Source organism: Phyllobates terribilis, unplaced genomic scaffold, assembly GCF_046119375.1.
Source record: "Phyllobates terribilis strain yellow unplaced genomic scaffold, ASM4611937v1 Scaffold_205__1_contigs__length_3507201, whole genome shotgun sequence".
In the NCBI taxonomy this organism is placed as follows: domain Eukaryota; kingdom Metazoa; phylum Chordata; class Amphibia; order Anura; family Dendrobatidae; genus Phyllobates; species Phyllobates terribilis.
Genome location: NW_027362965.1, coordinates 1,666,006 through 1,690,353, shown reverse-complemented (window position 1 = coordinate 1,690,353; position 24,348 = coordinate 1,666,006). Strand labels below are relative to the sequence as shown.

The 24,348-nt window shown below is 43.5% G+C and overlaps 1 protein-coding gene and 1 long non-coding RNA gene across 2 annotated transcripts; both read left to right on the top strand.

The window, feature by feature from the left end:
• Positions 1 to 971: 971 nt before the first annotated feature.
• Positions 972 to 3,290, top strand: LOC141213663 (uncharacterized). Its single transcript, XR_012283078.1, has 4 exons — positions 972 to 1,389; positions 2,570 to 2,755; positions 2,845 to 2,973; positions 3,070 to 3,290. It is a non-coding gene; the product is annotated as an uncharacterized lncRNA (long non-coding RNA).
• Positions 3,291 to 5,708: 2,418 nt separating this feature from the next.
• On the top strand, positions 5,709 to 9,418 carry LOC141213662 (uncharacterized). The gene is made up of 6 exons (XM_073665260.1): positions 5,709 to 7,255; positions 7,357 to 7,564; positions 7,657 to 7,776; positions 7,857 to 7,990; positions 8,077 to 8,307; positions 8,406 to 9,418. Exons 1-6 carry the CDS (start codon positions 7,128 to 7,130, stop codon positions 8,758 to 8,760), a joined length of 1,176 nt encoding a protein of 391 aa, XP_073521361.1. The 5' UTR covers positions 5,709 to 7,127; the 3' UTR covers positions 8,761 to 9,418.
• Positions 9,419 to 24,348: the final 14,930 nt, after the last annotated feature.

The following is a 24,348-nucleotide window of genomic DNA, read 5'->3' as shown; positions in this document are numbered from 1 at the left end:
CAGAGATCCATCCCCTGCCCCTCCCCCCACCCCGCTGTACACTCAAACTGCGTATTAACATTAATTTTCATCATTACTGAGAAAAAATCCAGTTATGATTTTGGTGCACGAACAGTTATCGAACATAACCTCGAACAGCCGAATTTTTCTCAAATTGTTCGTGTTTGCCGAACGGCTCGAACACCGCCCAAAACAGCTCGAATTTGAGATTGGCGAACAGCTCGAGTAGAACAACGCTCATCTCTAGTCACAACGAAGAAAATGTGGAGGAAGCGGGTTTCGATCAAACCACACAGAGGTCAGTATGTATACATGGCCTATATCCTCTTAGCACTGCTAAACTCTTTTTCTGACATAAAATGTGCACCCTTCTGTATGTCCTTGTATACCCTGGCTTTCCCTCCCCCATCCTCCTTCTCCCCCATTCTCCTTCAACTGTTACCTATGAAACCTCTGGCCTTAAGGAGGCCATATGCCTCTTTGTTTATCAAGCAAAATCAAAATGGGAGGAAGTCCAGCAATGGTCAGATGGAAGGAGGAGAAATGTTGGATATTTTTTATTTTTCATCTCCTCTTTCCATCTGACCATTGCTGGCCTTCCTCCTATATTGATATTGCTTGTTAAGCCTGGGTGTAGGCCCAAGATCTCTGTCCGTCCACCGCACCTACTCCTCTTGGACCTTGTGCACCTTGTCTACTAACTGGTGAGCTGATCCACCCATTTTATTTGACTCTTATGTTTATACATGAAACACTATGTAATTAATCTACAAGCTGACATCATTTTGCTTATGTCTTTATATTGCAAGCCTGACTGTGGCTGATGGTCGATCATACAGGTTTGCTAGTTCGCTATATGTTATGTTCTGTGACAAAAAGTAGTAAAGGGAGAATTGGTTAAAAAATGTCTAATGCCTGAGCTGTTTCTTTATTTCTCACCAATTACAGAGCCTTGCAGACAAAATGGACAGCAGATACAAGAAAGAAGATGCTGGCAGCTGGACTCTACAAACGCCACTCTCTGCAGGACCCACTGCTGGTGGGCTTCGCCAACTATTTACTGCACACCTTGGGGGTGAGACACTTCAGACAGGAAGTTGAGGATGTCGCCAGGTTCCTCTTTTACATGAACCCCAAGGTTGCCAATCTGGACTTTGTAAAAGATGTAGAAAAAGTCAACTCCTTCTTTACAAAGCTGAATCTGGCAAATCAGACCATTTTCAACTACCTAAAACACGTGCGTAGGTTCATGACTTACAATGTGAGAGCCTCCAACCTCTTTGAAAAAAAACGCGCACTGTTTAGGTCATGTGAGTTTTTTATGACCGTGACCGAGGACATACAAAAGAGGTTGTCAAAGGGAATATCAAGAGAAGTTGTCAGCAAAAGGTGGGTTATTAGCTAATATTTATATTGAAGTAATAGGAAATTATGGATAATGTAAAATCTAAATGTATATATCTTCTCCTCCATATAATTTCCCTCAACCTTAAAACACTGCTTGGTAATTACCAAGAAATACAATATTGACACCTGCAGCCGGGCAATGCAATTACCAATTGTCAATTAGCAATCTGACACTTATTTGGAGGTCTGTATTAGGTATAATGCATATTAGTGTCTGCTCATGATATATTTATATTACTCCCTTATATAGCGCCATTAATTCCACAGCACTTTACAGACATCATCATCACTGTCCCCATTGAGGCTCACAATCTAAATTCCCTATCAGTCTGTGGAGTGTGGGAGGAAACTGGAGGAAACCCAAGCAAACACGGGGAGAACATACAAACTCCTTGCAGAAGTTGTCCTTGGTGGGATTTAAACCCAGGTCCCCAGCGCTGCAAGGCTGCAGTGCTAACCACTGAGCCACCGTATATAGTGCTAACCACTGAGCCATATATGTGTTAATGCTACCATAGGTGGCCCTGTGGTTTGTGCAGCTTGACTCTTGGTGGTGTTTATTTAGTGTATGTGTATCTTATACCATGTGATTATGTTAAAGAGTTCAAGTGGTTAATTATAACTCCCCTTATTTGATGCATACACTCTGCATAATTGCTTGATTGTTTCTGGGGCATTGACACTTTATTGCATCCCCCTGAACACTCAGCAGTTTGGGGTATTTCCCATATACCACTTACCTTGGCAGTTAATTCCCTGAATCTACTGTATTTGGGCCGTCCTTCCGTGTATATTATTTCCTCCCATGTTTTGCTCTCTCCCATTACACCATATTGATCATGAATGTTTTGAATTGATTTTAATGCTTTGCTTTGTTTCTATTTGTAACATAATAATCTCTGATTTCCCTTCATTGTGTTGTGTGCTCTCTATTATACTATGCAGCCTTTCCTCTCCTTTTGTAATTCATTGTTTGAATAGTGAGTCGCACCCCTTGTTTTTGGTCCCCTTCATTACCTTATTACATTTTTTTGTTACACTTTTTTCTTCTTAGGAGATCTCATAACCCTCATACACTTAGTATTGAAGTAGATATTTTTTATATATTTGTACTGTGTGGCTTGTATATACTGTAATATTCTATTATTAATTTTATGTGTAGGTACAAATTACACCTCAGGAGTGCCGGAAGATCCTGGATGTGGCAAAGCAATCGTTTTTAAAGTGTCTTCAAGCTGCCAAAGATGGATGTCTGCGTCAAAGCAGCCAGCTGGAAGTGATTTACTATCTACAGGCCCTGGAGGTCCTGAGGCATCTGCAGAGACCTGGGGTCGTACAGAACATGACTGTAAGTGCCTCTCTTCTCTTTATTCACTACTCATACTCATTTTTAGTTTACTCTTCTTTATGTCTAACCTTTGGTCTCTTCATCCTTAGGTGTCTGAGTGGAAGGAGAGGATTAGCCACACGTATGATGGGGAAGACCTCGTTGTTATCGGTGTAAAGTTACACAAGACCGCTACACAGCAAGTGGCCACATTCGTGCTGACTAAGGAAGAAGAAATGGTGAGATTTACTTATTCTCCTTATTAATCTGATTTAATACATGATGACACATTTCTATTTTACTATAACTATTATTTCCTTTTGTTTTATTTCTAGTGGTTCAGAGTCTACTATGAAAGAGTCAGACCAAAGCTTGTGAGGAAGAAATAAAAAGCACATTATCATTCTTCAATAGTTAATGTAGTGCTATGTATTTTTTTTCTGTATTCCTTTCTAGGTAGGATGGCAGTGGTAAAAACTGTTCTGGGCTAATATGATAGATCCCCTATTAATCACTGATCAGTTGAGCACCAATCAGATGGGCAGCACCCAAAATATGCAATGAATGGCGCTCAGAAGTAGTGATGGGCGAACCCCTGACTGTTTGTGTATGGCAGGTTCAGCCAAACGCCGAACAGTTTATTAAAACTTCAAGCTCGGGTATCAGAAGAGTACCCCAGCCTGAACACAGACCCCATTCATGTGAATGGGGGACCGCAACACCCCTGTTATCATTCTTCAATAATAAATGCAGTGCAATGTATTTTATTTTTTCTGTATTCCTTTCCAGGTACAAACTTCCGGTTATCTCAAGTCAACTTGTGAGGAGGGTATGTGAGACATGGACTCTCCCAAACTATTCAGACTCCGAGAAATGTCTCTTTGCAAAATATCTTGCGCACACCAATATGACGGCAGAAAGGACGTATAGAGAGAAGACCCTGACGGACATATGCCATGCATACAAGCTGGTGGCACAGGCAGGGAAAGAAGCCAGTGATGAGCCTCAAGCCAGCACTTCAAGGTGATAGATTGTGGGTAGTAAATTCATATACGCTCTGTAATATCACATTGTTATTTTTCTTTAGCTGTGTCCCAGCTATGAAAAGCTATTTAGGTCTTCATATCTACTATAACATTAAACTTTGATTCTTTGAACATTAAACCTCCACCACTATGTTTGGCAGTTACAAAAAAAGTAAAATATAAGGTTTTACTAACTTTTCGTTAGGGATGCCGAAGCCTGCACTACCCAGGAGGAAGACCGCAGGGAAGAGGACCGAAGACTCCAAGTGGACGAGACTGACCAAGAGGAAGATGGTAGCGAAGAGGAGCAAACTAGTGAACCGGATGAGATCTGGACTACAAGGTGAATACGTCAAAATGATAACCCTGTCTATAGCTAGTTTGTGCAGGCATCACCTGATTGTATGCTAATGGTCATTTTATTCATATACCCATCTAATTATCTTTTTTCAGAGCAAGATCACCCTCTCCCCAGCTCAGGACAACGAGGTCCCAGAGAAAGAGGATGGGGCAGGACAGGAGCCCCTCAAGGTAATTAGTGCTCACTGTCTGACATTAGTAATTGGAAAATACAATAAAAAAACTCTCAAACAGTCTGATCTCATAAGGTTGTAATTTCAGTCTTCATTTTTTTTGTCTTTTAAAGGCATGAAGATCCAAGAGACAGAAGGAGGGACACACTACCAAAACGTGTTCCCATCGTCTACCTACGTCACCTTGATGAGGACACTGCCCAAACCTGTGGACACTCTGTAATATCACATTGTTATTTTATTTTTGTTAGCCGTGTCCCAGCTATGAAAAGCCATTTAGCTCTTCATCACTACTATAACATTAAACTTTGATCCTTTTCACATTAAACCTCCACCACCATGTTTGTCAGTTCCAAAAAAAATACACTTTTCACAGCCCTGGTACTTCCATACATAGCTAGGTATTTGTAACATGCTAACTTTTTAATCAATTATGAACCTAGCCTTGACATTTTAGTGTCACCATGACTCAACAATCATCCGGGCAAATCAGTGACCTCTTAAAAACATTAGCATTTTGAGAACTCAAACATCTAGGAATGTGGACTTAGTATGGCAGTGTATGTTTTAATACTACTTTGCTTCTAAATACAGTAAAATATAAGGTTTATTAACTCTTCCTTAGGGATGCCAAAGCCTGCACTGCCCAGGAGGGAGACCGCAGGGAAGAGGACCGAAGACTCCTAGTGGACTAGACTGACCAAGAGGAAGATTAGTGAACCGGATGAGATCTGGACTACAAGGTGAATACATCAAAATTATAAACCTGTCTATAGCTAGTTTCTGCAGGCTTCACCTGATTGTATACTAATGGTCATTTTATTCAGATACCCATCTAATTATCCAAAATCTCCCTCTCCCCTGCTCAGGATAATGAGGTTCCAGAAATAGTGGATGGGGCAGGACAGGAGCCCCTCAAGGCACAGATAGTACTCACTGTGTGACATTAGTTATTGGAAAATAAAAAAGCAAAACCCTCAAACTGTTTATCCTCATGAGGTTGTAATTTCAATCTTCATTTTTTTTTGTCTTTTAAAGGCATGAAGATCCAACAGACAGAAGGAGGGACACTGCCCAAATGTGTTCCCATCGTCTCCCTACATTGCCTACACTCTGCCCAAACGTGTACCAGTCGTCCTACCACGTCACTCGGATGAAAAAGATACATTTCCATTATATTTCTCCTTTACCGTTATAATCCATTTCTATTCTTCTCCGTCTATCTTTCGATCTTATAAAGAATAACCTACAGCGTGCCAAGGTAAAGTTGTGTCTTATTCCATCTTAGAAGAGAATAGATGTTCTGACATTTCAGCATCTCACACAGCAATCTCATGCTGGAACATAACAGTGTGAGTCGGTGTGATGCCACAACATGGATCCTCTCCAATGATGGAATAAAAATGCTACATTGATGTCACTTTACCATGGAGTACTTAAGGTTATCCCTTGTGTCTTCTGTTAGGAGTCCTGATTTTAACCCCTGCCTGCTGGCACCATTTCTCTGTTTAATGGTTGTGCTGCTCTATTCCGGTGACTATTTATTATCCATCATCATTTTTTTCTTTACTTTTAGCATATTTAACATTATTGATGGCAATGTTCAGGAGCAGTTTTTGCAGCCACAGTTTTCTCTTTAGGTGTCAGCCATGCCCCCTAAGAGCTAGTGTTCACACCTAGACAATGGGAATGTTTTTCTATTGTTCTCAATGGCCATCATTACAGAGACTGATCATATTGGTCAAGGGGTCTCAGTTTTCTGTGTAAAAGGCCAGATCAGAGTCTAATTGCTCAGACTGCTCTTGGCGATCCAGTGTAGCTCTGCTCTCTCTACAGGACTGATCTCCATGGACTGCTTTGCTCTGTCTACGGGACTGCTTTGTCCAACCTGCTTTTTACTTTTAGCTCGTTTTTGATTTGTTTACATACAGCTTTTTTAAAATCCATCTTAACCTTTTCATTTTGTATCTCTTTTCTTTTGTTCTAATTTTCAGGTTCAAGTATGGAATCCAAAGTGCACAACAGAACCCCGATGACCTGCCCGATCTGTTACAAGATAGATGAGAACCTGGCACCCACCTAAGAAGAAAATGCAAAAAAAACAGCAGCGAGGATGAGATCAAGGCTACCCTCGCACAAGCAAAGACAGATCTGGTTGCTGTGGCAGCAAAGGGCCTGGCCATTGAGTATAATGAGGTGGAGGAGCTGGTGTGTGACGGTGGGTGCCTGGAAAAAGTAATTGCATTTCTTAATGGACGTGGTTTTAAAATCATTAATCAGCCATGTCATACAAGAATGCCCCAGAAGAATGGCCATTGCGAGAAGGTTCCCAACATGAGGATAGAGGGACTCCTAACAGCTGAGATGACAACCGAAGAACAAGAAGATGCAACCTCAAAGGGAGATTGTGAAGATGCCACAGCCAAAGGAAGGAGCGAAACCAAAGAAGACACGGCCGGGCCACATGAGGAAGATGAAGGAGAAGAAGAAGAATCACCGATGGAAACTGAAGCAGCAACAACTGAGCCCAATGTTGTCTGGAGCAATCCACTACGACTTAAAATGGCCGAGGCTGGGATGTACACGAGGCACTCTCTGGATTTGGAACCAATTGCTGGCTTTGCAAGATATTTATCAAAAACCTTGTAAGTCGTGAGATACAAGCAGGAGGTAGAGAACGTCGCTGTACTTCATGGACAAGGAGAAGCCTTCACTGAAGTTTATATATGACATCGAGAAGACCAATGACTATTTTGACAAACTATTGGAAATCGGAAACACTCACCAGACTGTCTTTAATTATATGAAAAATGTCAAGCGTTCATATATTACCTAATGAATGCAACATCCCTTCATCATAAAGACCAGGAGACATATGGAGCAGCGGGAATGTACCTCAGCCAGCTAGGAGGATTTCAGAAGAGGCTAAGCAAAGGAATCTCCAGGGAGAATATCTTGAAGAAGTAAGTGTAAAAGAATTAATAGGAAGAAAATGTACCTTGTTACTAGGAAGATAATGTGCCTTGTTACTTTATTCAAAGTAATTTGAATTTTTTATTTCCAGAGAAAACCACTTATTGGATGAGATGAAAAGACCAGACGAGATGCAATCGATCCTGATAGTTGCAAAGACAGATTTTGAAAAGGCCATAAACAAGGCGGACCAGGATGAAAGGCTTCTAGATAGTGACAAGTTAGTTATTCTCAACTATCTTGAATGCTATATAATCTTGAATAAATTACAACGACCTGATGTGGTGCAAAATATGACTGTAAGTCACCTGTAGTACATTTCCCTTTTTTTTTTATAAATCAATTAGTTAAAGCTTTATTAATGTAGATTTCACACTTTCTTATCTTGTAGGTTGAGGAGTGGAAGAAGAGAGCTCCTTATCGTGAAAGTCATGTAGGAGTAGTCGTACATGAACACAAGACAGCGGCGAACCAGATTGCAGGATTGATTTTGAATAAAGAAGAAGAAAGGGTAAATATCTGTCTTTCTATCTCCTATCTGTCTATCTATCTTCTCTATGATTGAGCTAACATTTTCAGTTTATTTTTTAGTGGTTTCAAATTTATATTGAAAAAGTCCGGCCTACATTCCTGGAAAAATCAATGGACATCAAGAATTTCTTCATTTCTTCATCGGGGGGAAAAATCCACAATGTTTCTAATGATATCGCAAGATTTCATAAAAAGTAAGTATTTCTGTACAGTGACACTTAGATTCTATATATCAACATTACAAACATGTATTTTAACATTTATTTCTTCTATTGCACAGATTTGGAATAAAGACTGTGACGAGCCAAGAGATCAGGAGGAACGCAGAGACCTTCATTGCTTCCAATTGCAAGGACACTAATGACAAAGACATTTTTGCAAAATACCTGGCACATTCAAATCCCACAGCAGAACGTGTCTACAGGGAGAAGACCATGGAAAATATGGTGAAGGCATCCATGATGACAACACAAATTCTCGACAGACTGCAAGAGAAGCCTTCCACCTCACTGTGAGGACTTGAAAAATAGAATATTTTTGTTTCATCATTCTCACAAGTATTGCATTTTCCTGTGTTTTCTTTAAAACTAAAATATATGTCTTTTACAGAGCTGCAATTGAAAAAGAAGAAAAGTTTAATGAAGAAAAAGAAAATAAGCCTGGACCTTCCGCCATAGAGACCAAAGACGAGGATTTTCAAAGATTTATTTCCTTATATCCCCTAACTATTGAGACCGAACCACCAACGTTAAAAGAATGCCAGTTCAAGTTCCCACTGAATGGACCACATCTATATGATAGGTGGAGGAGGAGACAGAACAGAATGCGAGTGGACTATATATTCCGACTTCTTAAGGATGGTCAGCCAGATGAAGAGGAGGTGAACAGGTGTATTGCACAGAAACTTTGGAAAAGTAACTTGCCCAGGGTAAAGGATATTTTTGAAAAATGGAAAAAGTGTTAGACTTACACCAGGACAACGGACAGTACACTTTTAACAGGACACTTATTCTGTTGAATGGACACTTCTATGGATTTTGTTGGATATGTCAGGACATGTCAAAAGCTTTTGATCATATCGGGTCTCACTTATGAGACCTTCTGTGATCAGTAACTTTTGACATACCTTATGACCTGTCAAAAGTGTTTAAGAATGACAAACACATTGACTTGTGGGGGTTTGGGGTGATGGAGGTTGTTTAATAAAGTAGATATTTTTTAAGTTAAAGGAGAAGTGCAGCACTGGGACAACTTCCCAGCGTTACATCTACCAAATGAAATAGAGCATTTTTCTAAATCCAGTCACATGGCGGGACGGCCTCATTCCCCCGTCCTCTGCCTCCGTGCAGAGAGCGGAGTTAGCCGTGGCCACGATGTGAGTGTGACATCAGGGCATGTGTTTCTCACACTCCCAGGAGCAGCCGGAGAATCAGATGCCATGATGCTGCATTCACATCGAGGCCGTGGCTGCCCCAACTCTCTGCATGGAGACAAAAGGTTAATTATGACGCCTTACAATGTGAATGTGCATAGAAAAATGCTTTATTTAATAGGGAAATTTAACGCCAGGAAGATGTCTCAGCACTGCACTTCTTTAAGGAGTAAATTCAAATTTGATAGTGATGGCCGACACTAGAACACCTATAGTGTACTTCTGATCCAGGGTTCTAGGACTGATCGCCTTTCTAGGGGTCAAGAAGGAATTTTTCCCCGTGATGTAAATTGGCTGAATGTGTCCTGGGGTTTTTGCCTTCTTCTGGATCAACAGGTTTAGGTACAGAGATTTTAGTAATACAAAAATAAAACTAATTAAAAAATTATAAACTGGTTTATTTGTAATTGTAATAGTGCAGTAATTATAAAAATAGTAATTCATTTGTAAGGCCTGTTCTTTAACGTACACAATAAAATAAACCATTATGCTCATCAGGGGCGTACATAGAAATCATGGGTCTACATAGAATTATAATGCACCCCTCCATAGTCCTCCATATAATATACAGCTCAGCTCAGTCATTCATGTAGCATAATGCACAGCCCATAGTCCTCCATATAGTATAATGCATCACATAGTCCTCCATATAATATACAGCACAGCTCAGTCATCCATGTAGCATGATGCACAGCCCATAGTCCTCCATATAGTATAATGCATCACATAGTCCTCCATATAATATACAGCACAGCTCAGTCATCCATGTAGAATGATGCACAGCCCATAGTCCTCCATATAGTATACAGCACAGCTCAGTCATCCATGTAGTATAATGCACAGCTCATAGTCCTCCATATAGTATAATGCATCACATAGTCCTCCATATAATATACAGCTCAGCTCAGTCATTCATGTAGCATGATGCACAGCCCATAGTCCTCCATATAGTATAATGCATCACATAGTCCTCCATATAATACACAGCACAGCTCAGTCATCCATGTAGTATAATGCACAGCCCATAGTCCTCCATATAGTATAATGCATCACATAGTCCTCCATATAATATACAGCACAGCTCAGTCATCCATGTAGTATAATGCACAGCTCATAGTCCTCCATATAGTATAATGCATCACATAGTCCTCCATATAATATACAGCTCAGCTCAGTCATTCATGTAGCATGATGCACAGCCCATAGTCCTCCATATAGTATAATGCATCACATAGTCCTCCATATAATATACAGCACAGCTCAGTCATCCATGTAGCATGATGCACAGCCCATAGTCCTCCATATAGTATAATGCATCACATAGTCCTCCATATAATATACAGCACAGCTCAGTCATCCATGTAGCATGATGCACAGCCCATAGTCCTCCATATAGTATAATGCATCACATAGTCCTCCATATAATGTACAGCACAGCTCAGTCATCCATGTAGCATGATGCACAGCCCATAGTCCTCCATATAATACACAGCACAGCTCAGTCATCCATGTAGCATGATGCACAGCCCATAGTCCTCCATATAATATACAGCACAGCTCAGTCATCCATGTAGCATGATGCACAGCCCATAGTCCTCCATATAGTATAATGCATCACATAGTCCTCCATATAATATACAGCACAGCTCAGTCATCCATGTAGCATGATGCACAGCCCATAGTCCTCCATATAGTATAATGCATCACATAGTCCTCCATATAATATACAGCGCAGCTCAGTCATCCATGTAGCATAATGCACAGCCCATAGCCCTCCATATAGTATAATGCATCACATAGTCCTCCATATAATATACAGCACAGCTCAGTCATCCATGTAGCATGATGCACAGCCCATAGTCCTCCATATAGTATAATGCATCACATAGTCCTCCATATAATATACAGCACAGCTCAGTCATCCATGTAGTATAATGCACAGCGCAAAGTCCTCCATATAGTATAATGCATCACATAGTCCTCCATATAATGTACAGCACAGCTCAGTCATCCATGTAGCATGATGCACAGCCCATAGTCCTCCATATAGTATAATGCATCACATAGTCCTCCATATAATGTGCAGCACAGCTCAGTCATCCATGTAGCATGATGCACAGCACATAGTCCTCCATATAGTATAATGCATCACATAGTCCTCCATATAATATACAGCGCAGCTCAGTCATCCATGTAGCATAATGCACAGCACATAGTCCTCCATATAGTATAATGCATCACATAGTCCTCCATATAATATACAGCACAGCTCAGTCATCCATGTAGTATAATGCACAGCCCATAGTCCTCCATATAGTATAATGCATCACATAGTCCTCCATATAATATACAGCACAGCTCAGTCATCCATGTAGCATAATGCACAGCCCATAGTCCTCCATATAGTATAATGCATCACATAGTCCTCCATATAATACACAGCACAGCTCAGTCATCCATGTAGTATAATGCACAGCCCATAGTCCTCCATATAGTATAATGCATCACATAGTCCTCCATATAATATACAGCACAGCTCAGTCATCCATGTAGCATGATGCACAGCCCATAGTCCTCCATAAAGTATAATGCATCACATAGTCCTCCATATAATATACAGCACAGCTCAGTCATCCATGTAGAATGATGCACAGCCCATAGTCCTCCATATAATATACAGCACAGCTCAGTCATCCATGTAGTGTAATGCACAGCCCATAGTCCTCCATATAGTATAATGCATCACATAGTCCTCCATATAATATACAGCACAGCTCAGTCATCCATGTAGCATGATGTACAGCACATAGTCCTCCATATAGTATAATGCATCACATAGTCCTCCATATAATATACAGCACAGCTCAGTCATCCATGTAGCATGATGCACAGCCCATAGTCCTCCATATAATATACTGTGAGGGTCGTGATGACATTCCACTTGTCCTCCAGTCACTCCAAATTCAAACTATGAGCATGGGTCAACCATTCAAAGAATGAGTCAGACAACAAGCTGGTTCAAGCTCAGAGCATGCTCAGAAGGCTACTACAGACAACGTCCTCAGCAATGTTCTGTGTTTATTTTTTACATGCACAAACCTAAATACACTACATAATGGGGAGGGAAAAGGGGTTGTCCGGGGCGGGGTAAGCCATGAAAGTCCAGTGTCTGGCCACTCCTGATTGGTCCTCATCTCCTTATCTCAGTCTCTGGGCAGATATTGCAGCCGTCAGCTTATAATCTTGTTTCGTTTCTCTGAAATAAGTCTTGGCAACACTGGAACTGTCTTAGTTTAAGTTTCGATTTGAGTATTACGTAGCAAGGAAAGCTTATTGTTATATGATACAAAATGGTAGTTAGTACATTAGCAAAAAAGCGTATAAAAGTTACAAAAGTATAAAAGTTACAAATATATATATTCTCTTTTACCCCGACATTCCCCCCTAAACACTAAGCTTTCCCTTGCTTCGGGGCCTTTGAGACTGTCCATGTGTGGGGAGAGGGGAGGTGGATTTCTTCACCCAATCATCTTAGAAGCTGCCCCCTTATGGGACGCCCCCAGACAATCGAGCCCTATCCTGGGTGACACATGGAGTTCTCCCAACTGATCCTAAACTGAATCTTTCAATTGAACTTTGTTATGGGGGGGGGTCTGGTTAGACTTGTTCAAAGAAGTGTATTTCTCCATATCTTCTCTTGATTCAGAAAGGTCCCGGAGGTTGGGACAGCATTGGTTATATTTTTCCTGTATAAGGGGACTATGCAGCACAGGACCACCAGGCCCAATACTAATAGACCTCCCATTACTAGACAAACTTGTTGGAGGAATCCCTTGAGCCCTCCCAACCAACTTGAGAAAAAGGAGGTATCTACCCCTGTGTGGTAGCTGTCCACCCTGGGACAGACAGTAAGCATATGGAAAGGATATAGAAGAAGGTAGTCATCTTTTATAGACTCGTTCTGTCTCTCTTGCAGTGGGAGGCGTGAATCCAGGTGCTCTTGCCCTCAAGCTTCAGAGCCGTCGGGGTGGTGAGAAGCACAGTGTACGGTCCCTCAAACCGCGGCTGGAGGCAGTCTTTCCGGACAAACTTCTTCACATACACTAGATCGCCTGGGATGAAATCATGTACTGCATCACCTGTAGATTCTGGGAGAGAAGCAGATACTGGAGAGCGGGTGTTAGTCAATTCTCTAGACAAGGCAATCACAAATTTTACCACTCTATCATGTGTTTCAGACAACTCTTGGGGCCTAATCTCTCCTATCTTGGGTGGGGGGTCCCAAACAAAATTTTATAGGGAGTCAGCCCATGTTTGACCTGAGGAGTGTGTGTAATATGATACAATACTATGGGGAGTAGGTCGGGCCAGGGGAGGGGATGATCTTAGGTCATTTTCAAGAGCTGGGTCTTGAGTGTGGAATTCATCCTCTCCACTTTGCCTGAACTGGCAGGATGGTATGGAGCGTGGAGGCCCAAATCTGTTCCCAACATGTTCCAGAGTTCTTTGTAGATATTTGCTGTGAAAGCTGGTCCTTGATCCGATTCTATGACTTGGGGAACTCCAAATCTGCAGGCAATTTCGGTGATCAGTTTCTTGGCTGTGACTTTAGCAGTCATGTTGACAACCGGGTAGGCCTCGGGCCAGGCTGAGAACATATCCACGGCTACCAAAACGTACTCCTATTTTCCTGCTTTAGGCATTTGGATATGGTCGACTTGTGTTCTCTGCCAAGGGTAGTCTGGTTTAGCCAGATGTTGAAGAGGGACCCGTGCCGTACGCGTTGGGTTGCAGGTAGCGCAGACAGAGCAGGATTTTGAGTACGCAGTCACAGTGGAAGAGATTCCGGGTGCAAAGTACAGTTTCTTGATACATGCCAAAGCTTGATTCTTTCCTCTGTGTGTAGGCCCGTGAGCCCATGCTGCCACAGCTGAGTACATGCGTCTAGGCAAGCAAGGCTTCCCATCCACTTGGTAAAGAGTCGAGTTGACCTTTGAATCTTTGCGACCTGCCAGCACAGCTCCTGCCGCTTTCCATTGCTTGACTTCTTCAGTGGGGGTCTTCCTTTGTTCCTCACACAATTTTTCTTCAGGCATCTTGACCACCCTGGATTCCACTCGTGTCTCCGCTGGACTTGTATGGTCTTCCGCCGGCTGTTCCTTGGCTCTTGCTCTAGTGAGCGCCACAGCTACGGTTTGCAGAGTCTCTCCCATCTCTTCTTCCTTTTCCTGCCACTTTGATGACACATTCTCCACTGCTGCAGTCTTGGCTGCTTGGTCAGCTAGGTGGTTGCCCCTGGCTTCTCTGGATTCTAGTCTTCCATGAACCTTGACCTTCATAACAGCAACCTGAATGGGTAGTTCCAGGGCCTTCATTAGGGCCTTAATCCATGAGGCATGTTTCACTGGTGTACCTGCAGCTGTGATCAATCCTCTAGACTTCCACAAGAGTCCAGAATCATTGCAAATTCCATGTCCATACCTGGAATCGGTATATATATATTCGCCTTTGTTCCTGCTGCCAGGTGGCAGGCCTCTGTGAGAGCCACAAGTTCAGCTTCTTGTGCAGACATGTATGGTGGTAGAGCTTCAGCCTTCAGAACTGTTAGGTCTGTTGTGACAGCATATCCCGTGTGGAACTTCCCTTGAGGGTCTGCGAAACGGGATCCATCAGTCCATAGGTGCATGGCAGGGTGTGCGAGCGGATGTGCCACCATATTCTCTGGAGCAGAAGTCTCTTCCTGCAAAATTTTTATACAATCATGAGGTTCCACCAATGGACCTTCACCCTCTTCACCTTCCCCCCTAGAAGGTGGAAGCAAAGTGGCAGGGTTGATAGTCAGACATCTGGTAAATGTTATATTGGAGGGCAACAATAGGGAACACTGCAGCCGCAGGTGTCTTTGGTTGGTTAGATGTTTCGGAGATGTTTGTTGCAGAACAGCTGAGAGATCATGTCCAAGGACGATATCAGCTGACTTGTCAAGGAGAATGTGAGCAGCGTGGACCGCCTTAAGGCACGTGGGGGTATTTCGGGCGACAGGGTCCAGGCGGGCTGAGTAGTAGCCCAAAGGCCGATACTTATGATCATAACGTTGTGCTAGAACTCCAGAGGCATGACCTTCCGATTCCGAGACAAAAAAATGAAATGGCTGAGTATAGTCTGGTAAGCCCAAGGCCGGGGCAGAGACAACAGCCTGTTTAAGGCGGTCAAAACATAGTCTGTGTTGAAGAGAAACACGTGGATCTTCAGCATGAAGCCAAACCGAGCCTTCATTTTTGAGACAGTCGTACAGAGGTTGCATGAGCTTTGAGACATCAGGGATCCATTGCCTGCAGTAAGTGATAAGACCAAGGAAAGTCTGCATAGCGGAATAGGTAGTTGGGAAGGTGATATCCATGATGGCTTGTTTTCTTTCTTCAGTCAGATATCTAGCACTTTGTGATATACAATGTCCGAGGAAAATGACCTTGGGCAGACACCATTGGACTTTGCCTTTCGAGACTTTACAGTTAGCTGAGTGAAGAAACCAGAGAAGGGATGCTGACATCTCTGGCAAATTTTCTTCAGTGCCACAGAGTAAAAGATCATCCACATACTGTAGAAGGGTGACCTGAGGGTTCTCTTGAACCCATGGCTCCAGAATAGACTTCATAGAATGAGTGAATTGGTTAGGAGAGTTCTGGTCCATGTAAGCTGTGCTCCTTGAAAGGTGAAGGCAGAAAGAAACCACGAATCTTCATGTAAGGGTATACTGAAAAAGGCGTTGGCCAGATCTAACACCGTAAACAAGGTGGCCGTTGGAGGCACCTGAGACAAAAGGGTGTTTGGGTTGGGTACCACTGGAGTTTCTAAAATGGTAGCTGCATTGACGGCTCTGAGATCCTGAACCAACCGGTATCTTGGAGGCTCTCCCAGAGCGGTTTTCTTTTTTACAGAAAAAAGGGGTGTATTGCATGGAGATACACATCTGACAAGGACTCCTGATTCCAGGAGGGAAGCGACTTGGGTACTCAAGCTTTGTTCTTGTGCAGCCTTGAGGGGGTATTGTGGCAACCGTGGGTACCTATGTCCAGGCTTGAGGTGTACTCGGACCGGGGGAACCTGCAGGAGGCCGACGTCCTCTGGCCCACTGGACCACAGAGAGTGAGGGAACTGTGAGGTATCAAGAAGAGTGTGAGGTTGTATGGTCATCATTATGAGAGGGAAGGCTTTAAGAACACAGCGGTCTTCAGTCCCTTGTTCGGAATGAGGGTCCCGCAAAAGAAGCTCCATACCATGGTTTCCGAAGGTAATTGTTGCCTTCATCCGCTCTAAGAGATCGGCTCCCAACAGGTTGACAGGGCAAGTTTCAGAGACCAAGAATCTTGTGAGTACTCCGGTGAACGGTCCTGTAGACACAGGGACTGTGAGTGGAGAGGAAATATGTTGGCCTTCCACCCCAACACAGATGAGGGTATCCGGTGATAGGGATACAGAAGGAGGGAGCTGTGCAGAGGAAATGACAGATGTGGCCGCCCCAGTGTCCACCAGGAACTCCAGTGGTTGATGGTCCACCTGGTTGTGTGGACCATCACGGAACGACCGGTCATGGTACTATCTGCGGGTTGGACAGTCTCTGAGGATGTGGTCAAGGCTACCACACTTCCAACACAACATTCGTCCTCCAGAATCACGAGATTGTCTTCTGTTTCTGGATGGTCCCTTGTCATCTCTTCTGTCTCGTCTTCTATATGTGGGAGGAGTATCATCACCTGTGCCTTTAACCATTACCCACTTGATTCCATGTTGGTTGCCAAGGGGTGGGTAGCTTTCTTGAGCTTGATATACCATGGCAGGAGCGGTTTTCTTCTTTGGCTTAGTATCCTTTTCCATTTTTAGCATTGATTTTTGGAAAGCTTTAACGATATCCACCGCGTCGTTGAAAGAAGAAGAACGAATCTCGGGCCGTACTCTCAAGACTTCATCTCTGAGGGCGTCTTGTAGGCCATTTACCAGGGCCTGAACCAACAGGGCGGCCTGCGTCTTGACGTGAGGACTGTATCCAAGATCCTCAAAATGCATGCTGAGTTTTGCAGCATATCTTTCCACAGATTCATCAGGGTCTTGTTGAACATCTTGTACAGACCCAGCTTGATCTGACAAGCGATCCTGAGCCCAGGCCTTTAACTGTTTCATGTATTCTAGGCCGGATTCATACGTACTAAGGGATCCTGCTTTTGTGGAATTCATGGCCTTTTGAAAGCTCTCCGTTTTCGGCTAAGTGAGCCTGGCATTCTGCAGCCAGAGTAGAACCAGCAGCAAGGGAAATTTTGCGAGCCAATCCTCCAACATGGCTCATACAGGTGTTTGCAGGGTTGACTATGGCCCCCACCCAATATGTAAGGATGTCACCATAGCCTATTGACAGAGTGACAGGGCGTCCTGATGGGTCTACTAGATTCCGGGAGCGGCAGGGGTCCCAGACTTCTGAGGGGCTGGGGGGTGGTGCTCTTTCAGCAGTTGCTTGGAGCAAGGGCCGGAGTACGGGTAATGGATATGGGGTGGAGGATGCCATAGGAGACGTATGGGGTAAAGGAGGGGGGGGGGGCTGGAGTATCTTGAGCCCATCCCTCATCTGGCTCCGTATCGTCTTGAGTAACAGTATGTTGGCGGAGGGAGAGCAGTCTGGCCTGAAATTCTGGGGGGTTGAGGAGGATATCCCCAGGGTTGTGGGTGACTCCCATAGGAAACAGGGGAAGCGTCTCAGCATCGTGGACTGGAGCAGAGGGTGTCACATTAACTTCAGATGGGTGCTCTGGGCCTGCAGGCTTTTCCACCTGTGCTGGTGGCTGGTAATATGCACCGGACGGATCTAGTAGTGGATATAGGCCGGATTGGGGCTTTCCGGGCCTCCCACAACAAGTAAGAGGTGTAGCAAGATGGCCGTGGGAGGGAGGAGGTGGGAGTGGGGGTGGGATTGTTCTTGGAGGCAGGAAAAGGTGTAGTAAGATGGCCGTTGGAGGGAGGAGTTAGAGTGGAAGTGGGAATGTTCTTGGAGGCAGGAAAAGGTGTAGTAAGATGGCCGTTGGAGGGAGGAGTTAGAGTGGAAGTGGGAATGTTCTTGGAGGCAGGCTGGGCTTCGTGCCATGGGCGGCCCGCCCAGAGTGGGTTTTGCTCTCCACACACCCGACACGTCCACCCTTCCGGTGATTTGGCGTCGGCGCCATTATAGGGTGGTGACTGAGGGCTCAGTGTAGTGACAGGCATCAAAGGTGCAACGGCCATTTTGGGGGCACATAACAAATCACATTCTGCAGCTTTCATGTATCCGAACAAAGGCTCGGCATTCTCTGTTCCCCCCTGCACCATCTACTCTAAGATGTGCATGAGCCTGGTGTAGAAATCCTTACCCAACTTTCCCAACTTCTGTGTAACACATTCATTCTACACTGAAAACTAAAGCCTGCCTGTACTGGATAAGCTTATCATGTTATACAAATTCCTAACATTCTTCTTGCCTTCTTGCCTTCCCGTAACTCCACTAATTGGCTTAACTCCCACAGCAGCATTCCGCAACTTACGAAATCTTTCAAATTTGAATATACACAACATTTTCTTATAGAATGCAATGATCTGTCGCGACTCAGATCACTGGTGCAGCCGACAGGTCGCCACCCGTCAGTGTAGAGTACCTCTCAATACACTGATAAGATAGAGAGTACCTCTCAATCTATCCCTTCCCTAACCTTGAATGGCGACTTTACAGTACGACTCACCACGGCACCCTGACTGACAGCAGAACCCCTCCTTATGAGGTTTCTCTGTATAAGACGAAGAGCACCTCTCAATCCGTCTTCTTTCCTACCACGGCACCACCCGTCAGTGTAGAGTACCTCTCAATACACTGATGAGATAGAGAGTACACCTCTCAATCTATCTCCTTTCCTAACCTTGACTTTACAGCAGTCTCTGTGTTAGACGAAGAGCACACCTCAATTCGTCACAGATTCTTTCTCCCTTACACTACAATTCAGGAATGCTTTGAAACTTCGACTATCAGTTACGGGAGGCAGCTATCTAAGAAAAGTACAGTGACCGGGGGAGGAGGAGGTGGTGTGCACACGAGCACGCGCAGGCATGCGACGTCACTCGTTTTAACACTTGCTGGTTCAGGACGTGGTGCGGGACGCCCAAGGTCTCACCACTCGACCGGTCACCCACCCAGATCCATCCTGACAATCCCACAGGAACCGCTGCGGCTGACACACAGGCAAGTGAGACATATAAAATACATCTCAACTTACCGTGTTCGATGGAGGTTGATCAGGCCTCAAATTCAGCCACCGCGGTCACCACCAGGGAAATCAGCAATATGGGTCCGGGAGGGCGGCGTACCGCTAGCCACGCCCCACGTTGGGCGCCATTTGTGAGGGTCGTGATGACATTCCACTTGTCCTCCAGTCACTCCAAATTCAAACTATGAGCATGGGTCAACCATTCAAAGAATGAGTCAGACAACAAGCTGGTTCAAGCTCAGAGCATGCTCAGAAGGCTACTACAGACAACGTCCTCAGCAATGTTCTGTGTTTATTTTTTACATGCACAAACCTAAATACACTACATAATGGGGAGGGAAAAGGGGTTGTCCGGGGCGGGGTAAGCCATGAAAGTCCAGTGTCTGGCCACTCCTGATTGGTCCTCATCTCCTTATCTCAGTCTCTGGGCAGATATTGCAGCCGTCAGCTTATAATCTTGTTTCGTTTCTCTGAAATAAGTCTTGGCAACACTGGAACTGTCTTAGTTTAAGTTTCGATTTGAGTATTACGTAGCAAGGAAAGCTTATTGTTATATGATACAAAATGGTAGTTAGTACATTAGCAAAAAAGCGTATAAAAGTTACAAAAGTATAAAAGTTACAAATATATATATTCTCTTTTACCCCGACAATACAGCACAGCTCAGTCATCCATGTAGCATGATGCACAGCCCATAGTCCTCCATATAGTATAATGCATCACATAGTCCTCCATATAATACACAGCACAGCTCAGTCATCCATGTAGTATAATGCACAGCCCATAGTCCTCCATATAGTATAATGCATCACATAGTCCTCCATATAATATACAGCACAGCTCAGTCATCCATGTAGCATGATGCACAGCCCATAGTCCTCCATATAGTATAATGCATCACATAGTCCTCCATATAATATATAGCACAGCTCAGTCATCCATGTAGAATAATGCACAGCCCATAGTCCTCCATATAGTATAATGCATCACATAGTCCTCCATATAATGTACAGCACAGCTCAGTCATCCATGTAGAATGATGCACAGCCCATAGTCCTCCATATAGTATAATGCATCACATAGTCTTCCATATAATATACAGCGCAGCTCAGCCATCCATGTAGCATGATGCACAGCCCATAGTCCTCCATATAATATACAGCGCAGCTCAGTCATCCATGTAGTATAATGCACAGCCCATAGTCCTCCATATAGTATAATGCATCACATAGTCCTCCATATAATATACAGCACAGCTCAGTCATCCATGTAGCATGATGCACAGCCCATAGTCCTCCATAAAGTATAATGCATCACATAGTCCTCCATATAATATACAGCACTGCTCAGTCTTCCATGTAGCATGATGCACAGCCCATAGTCCTCCATATAGTATAATGCATCACATAGTCCTCCATATAATATACAGCGCAGCTCAGTTATCCATGTAGTATAATGCACAGCCCATAGTCGTCCATATAGTATAATGCATCACATAGACCTCCATATAATGTACAGCACAGCTCAGTCATCCATGTAACATGATGCACAGCCCATAGCCCTCCATATAGTATAATGCATCACATAGTCCTCCATATAATATACAGCGCAGCTCAGTCATCCATGTAGTATAATGCACAGCCCATAGTCCTCCATATAGTATAATGCATCACATAGTCCTCCATATAATATACAGCACAGCTCAGTCATCCATGTAGCATGATGCACAGCCCATAGTCCTCCATATAGTATAATGCATCACATAGTCCTCCATATAATATACAGCACAGCTCAGTCATCTATGTAGTATAATGCACAGCCCATAGTCCTCCATATAGTATAATGCATCACATAGTCCTCCATATAATATACAGCACAGCTCAGTCATCCATGTAGTATAATGCACAGCCCATAGTCCTCCATACAGTATAATGCATCACATAGTCCTCCATATAATATACAGCGCAGCTCAGTCATCCATGTAGCATGATGCACAGCCCATAGTCCTCCATATAGTATAATGCATCACATAGTCCTCCATATAATATACAGCACAGCTCAGTCATCCATGTAGCATGATGCACAGCCCATAGTCCTCCATAAAGTATAATGCATCACATAGTCCTCCATATAATATACAGCACAGCTCAGTCATCCATGTAGCATGATGCACAGCCCATAGTCCTCCATATAATATACAGCACAGCTCAGTCATCCATGTAGCATGATGCACAGCCCATAGTCCTCCATAAAGTATAATGCATCACATAGTCCTCCATATAATATACAGCACAGATCAGTCATCCATGTAGAATAATGCACAGCCCATAGTCCTCCATATAATGTACAGCACAGCTCAGTCATCCATGTAACATGATGCACAGCCCATAGTCCTCCATATAATATACAGCACAGCTCAGTCATCCATGTAGAATAATGCACAGCCCATAGTCCTCCATATAATGTACAGCACAGCTCAGTCATCCATGTAACATGATGCACAGCCCATAGTCCTCCATATAATATACAGCACAGATCAGTCATCCATGTAGAATAATGCACAGCCCATAGTCCTCCATATAATGTACAGCACAGCTCAGTCATCCATGTAGCATGATGCACAGCCCATAGTCCTCCATATAATATACAGCGCAGCTCAGTCATCCATGTAGCATGATGCACAGCCCATAGTCCTCCATAAAGTATAATGCATCACATAGTCCTCCATATAATATACAGCACAGCTCAGTCATCCATGTAGCATGATGCACAGCCCATAGTCCTCCATATAATATACAGCGCAGCTCAGTCATCCATGTAGCATGATGCACAGCCCATAGTCCTCCATAAAGTATAATGCATCACATAGTCCTCCATATAATATACAGCACAGCTCATTCATCCATGTAGAATAATGCACAGCCCATAGTCCTCCATATAGTATAATGCATCACATAGTCCTCCATATAATGTACAGCACAGCTCAGTCATCCATGTAACATGATGCACAGCCCATAGTCCTCCATATAGTGTAAAGCATCACATAGTCCTCCATATAATACACAGCGCAGCTCAGTCATCCATGTAGCATGATGCACAGCCCATAGTCCTCCATATAGTATAAAGCATCACATAGTCCTCCATATAATACACAGCGCAGCTCAGTCATCCATGTAGTATAATGCATCACATAGTCCTCCATATAATATACAGCGCAGCTCAGTCATCCATGTAGTATAATGCATCACATAGTCCTCCATATAATATACAGCGCAGCTCAGTCATCCATGTAGCATGATGCACAGCACATAGTCCTCCATATAGTATAATGCATCACATAGTCCTCCATATAATACACAGCACAGCTCAATCATCCATGTAGCATGATGCACAGCCCATAGTCCTCCATATAGTATAATGCATCACATAGTCCTCCATATAATATACAGCACAGCTCAGTCATCCATGTAGCATGATGCACAGCCCATAGTCCTCCATATAATATACAGCACAGCTCAGTCATCCATGTAGAATGATGCACAGCCCATAGTCCTCCATATAGTATAATGCATCACATAGTCCTCCATATAATGTACAGCACAGCTCAGTCATCCATGTAGCATGATGCACAGCCCATAGTCCTCCATATAATATAATGCATCACATAGTCCTCCATATAATATACAGCACAGCTCAGTCATCCATGTAGCATGATGTACAGCCCATAGTCCTCCATATAGTATAATGCATCACATAGTCCTCCATATAATATACAGCACAGCTCAGCCATCCATGTAGCATGATGCACAGCCCATAGTCCTCCATAAAGTATAATGCATCACATAGTCCTCCATATAATATACAGCACAGATCAGTCATCTATGTAGCATGATGCACAGCCCATAGTCCTCCATAAAGTATAATGCATCACATAGTCCTCCATATAATATACAGCACAGATCAGTCATCTATGTAGCATGATGCACAGCCCATAGTCCTCCATAAAGTATAATGCATCACATAGTCCTCCATATAATATACAGCACAGCTCAGTCATCCATGTAGCATGATGTACAGCCCATAGTCCTCCATATAGTATAATGCATCACATAGTCCTCCATATAATATACAGCACAGCTCAGCCATCCATGTAGCATGATGCACAGCCCATAGTCCTCCATAAAGTATAATGCATCACATAGTCCTCCATATAATATACAGCACAGATCAGTCATCTATGTAGCATGATGCACAGCCCATAGTCCTCCATAAAGTATAATGCATCACATAGTCCTCCATATAATATACAGCACAGATCAGTCATCCATGTAGCATGATGCACAGCCCATTGTCCTCCATATAGTATAATGCATCACATAGTCCTCCATATAATATACAGCACAGCTCAGCCATCCATGTAGCATGATGCACAGCCCATAGTCCTCCATAAAGTATAATGCATCACATAGTCCTCCATATAATGTACAGCACAGCTCAGTCATCCATGTAGAATGATGCACAGCCCATAGTCCTCCATATAATATACAGCACAGCTCAGTCATCCATGTAGCATGATGCACAGCCCATAGTCCTCCATATAGTATAATGCATCACATAGTCCTCCATATAATATACAGCACAGCTCAGTCATCCATGTAGAATGATGCACAGCCCATAGTCCTCCATATAGTATAATGCATCACATAGTCCTCCATATAATGTACAGCACAGCTCAGTCATCCATGTAGCATGATGCACAGCCCATAGTCCTCCATATAATATACAGCACAGCTCAGTCATCCATGTAGCATGATGCACAGCCCATAGTCCTCCATGTAGTATA

Excerpts from the sequence above, each read along its gene's own strand:
- LOC141213662 (XM_073665260.1), top strand. The coding sequence starts at position 7,128 with ATGAATGCAACATCCCTTCATCATAAAGACCAGGAGACATATGGAGCA. Across the intron at positions 7,256-7,356 it reads AGGGAGAATATCTTGAAGAA|AGAAAACCACTTATTGGATG; the intron begins GTAAGTGTAAAA and ends TTTTATTTCCAG. Across the intron at positions 7,777-7,856 it reads TGAATAAAGAAGAAGAAAGG|TGGTTTCAAATTTATATTGA; the intron begins GTAAATATCTGT and ends TTTATTTTTTAG.